The sequence below is a fragment of the Numida meleagris genome, chromosome 18 (genome assembly GCF_002078875.1).
Source record: "Numida meleagris isolate 19003 breed g44 Domestic line chromosome 18, NumMel1.0, whole genome shotgun sequence".
Taxonomy (NCBI): Eukaryota; Metazoa; Chordata; class Aves; order Galliformes; family Numididae; genus Numida; species Numida meleagris.
This window is the reverse complement of record NC_034426.1, coordinates 6,174,593-6,176,873: the sequence shown is the minus strand read 5'-3', so window position 1 is coordinate 6,176,873 and position 2,281 is coordinate 6,174,593. Positions and strand designations below refer to the sequence as shown.

The window sequence follows — 2,281 nt, the reverse complement described above, 5'->3', positions numbered from 1 at the left end:
GGGCCCGCCTCGCCGCTGAGGATGTCCCGGAAGGCGCAGCGGGCGGAGGTGTGCGCGGACTGCAGTGCCGCAGGTAAGGGCCGCGCCCGCACCGCCCCCCCGCGCTCCTGGTCCCGTTGGCGTCCTTCCTCCGACCCCCCCCCCCCCCCCCGCGGGTCCCGTTCGCGGCTTCGGTTGTGTGTGTGCGTGTGTGTGTGTGCCCCCTCCCCCCTCAGGGGCACCTGGCTGAGCCCCGCTCCCCTTTTGCTTTGGACCCGCAGTGCCCCCCTCTGCACTCCCAGCTTTGCACCCGCAGCACCCCGGTGCCCCCCCTCGCACCCCCTATTTACCCCACGGGTCCCAGTGACCCCCCCCTTCACACTCCATGCTGCGCCCCCAGGAACCCCCTGGGTCCCCCTTTGCACCCTATGCTGCATCCCCTGCAGAATCCGTCTCTGCCCACAGCAACCCCGCAACGTGCCCCCAATACAACCCCCGTACCCCCCACATCCCTCTGTGCACCGCATTGCCCACCCCTTTGCACCCCCTACTTTACCCCAAGGGTCCCCCTTGGCACCCAGCACTGTGCCCCCCAGGTACCCTTGTTCTGTGCCCATGAACCCTACAGCGTGCCCTAAGCGTGCCCCCCCGTGCCCCCCCAGATCCCTTGGTGCACCCCTTGCAGCCTCTTGGTGCACCCCACCGCTCCCCCCTCTGCACCCCCTACTTCACCCCCAGGATTCCCCTTTTGCACCCCGCGCTGGGGACCCCCTCTCCGCCCCAGGAACTCTATAACATCCCCTAAATATCTCCCCCCTCCCCCCATTGTGCCCCCAAAAACCCATCCCTGCGGCGCTGGGGTCGATGAATGAGCGCTGAGAGCCCGGAAAGCGGCTGTGGGCCCGGAGGATCGCGGCCTCGTGCCGGGGGCTGTGGGTCACCCGCTGCTATGGGTCACCCGCTGCTATGGGGTACCCGGCGCTCCCCGCGGGGCGGCGGTGCCGAGGCTCCTGCCGGGGGAAATGGAGAACGGTTTCTTCCAATCCCTTATCGCCCGGCGGCCATGGGAGGAAATGAGTTATAAAGTCCAGAGGCCGCTTCCGACGGCGCGGGGCCGGGAGCGGTCGGTGTCGGGATGCGCGGGTACCAACCCCCGGCATCGCCCCGCGGCGCGGGGATGGAGTTCCCCGTGCTCCGGGTTTTGGGGTATCCCCGTGCTGCTGGGCCCTCCGCCGCCCCGATCCCCGCTGAAGGAGGAGGGGGTGGCGTTGTGGGGTGCCCTATGGGGTGCTCTATGGGGTGCCCCCCCCGGCACGCAGCATCCTGTTCCCGGCAGCGCCCCGTGGGCCGCGGTGCGGAGGCGCAGATGCGGCGGTGCTGCTGCCAAGCGCTGCCATCTGCCCGGGCGGTGCTGCCAGGCTGGGGGGGGCTGGGGGTGGGGGACACACCGCCACGGGGCTGCTGCCGGCTGTGCCCCCCCCCCCCATATAGGGGCTGCCTGCTGTGGGGCAGCAGCGGGGTTTTGGGGAGGGGGCGGGAAGGAAGCGCAGCACGGGGTGGTGACGGGGAGGGGTCGCGGCGCAGGGACAGCGCTGCCGCCCCTCTGCTGTGCACCCCCCCCTCCCCCCAACTCTTGACCCGTCCTCCCATGGGGCGGCGCGGTGTTTGTGTAGGCCCTACAGAAACGAGGGTGGAAGCGCAGCGCTGGGGCTGGGCAGGGGCTGGCACCACGCTGCTACGGCTGAGGGACACTGGGGACGGTTTGGCTGTGGCAGCCTGCCTGGAGAGAGCGACGCCCAATCGCCCCCCGTCCTTTCTGTTTGTGCCGGGGGGGCCCGGATCCGTTGGGGTGCTGGCTGTGGGGAGCTGCCCCCAAAGAGCAGAGGGGCCCCCGTGGCCGGAGCGGGGCCGGTGCCAGCGCAGCGCTCAAACGTCCCTTTGTTCTCCTGGGGACACAAAGGGCTCCAGTGCGGCCGAGCGGGGCTGGGCGGGGGGCGTGGGGCTGCTGGGGGGGGCACAGCCTTGAGCCCATGATGGCTGCGTGGGTGGGAGGGCACCCACCTGTACGGGAACACCCGTAGCCCCCCAGTGCCGGGGCTTGGGGGGACGTGGCCTTGGCACGTCGGGGCGTGCTGCATGCTGCTGGCATCGCCCCCGCTGCTGTCAGCTCTTCTGATGGGGGGGCCAAATCCTGCCCCCCCCCCCCTTGGTTGCTAAGGGAACCCTTTGGGTTTCCCCTGGCGATGGGCTGAGCCCCTCTCCATCACCCTGGAAACCACCACGTTGCTATGGTGACATTGCT

General features: G+C 70.3%; 1 protein-coding gene across 1 annotated transcript in view; it reads left to right on the top strand.

The window, feature by feature from the left end:
* The window catches only part of GIT1 (GIT ArfGAP 1), an 11,292-nt gene continuing 9,017 nt past the window's right edge, over nucleotides 7-2,281 (top strand). The window contains exon 1 of the mRNA XM_021416109.1: nucleotides 7-73. Coding sequence (XP_021271784.1) covers nucleotides 22-73 — 52 coding nt within the window. The 5' untranslated portion in view covers nucleotides 7-21. The remainder of the gene's footprint in view (nucleotides 74-2,281) is intronic.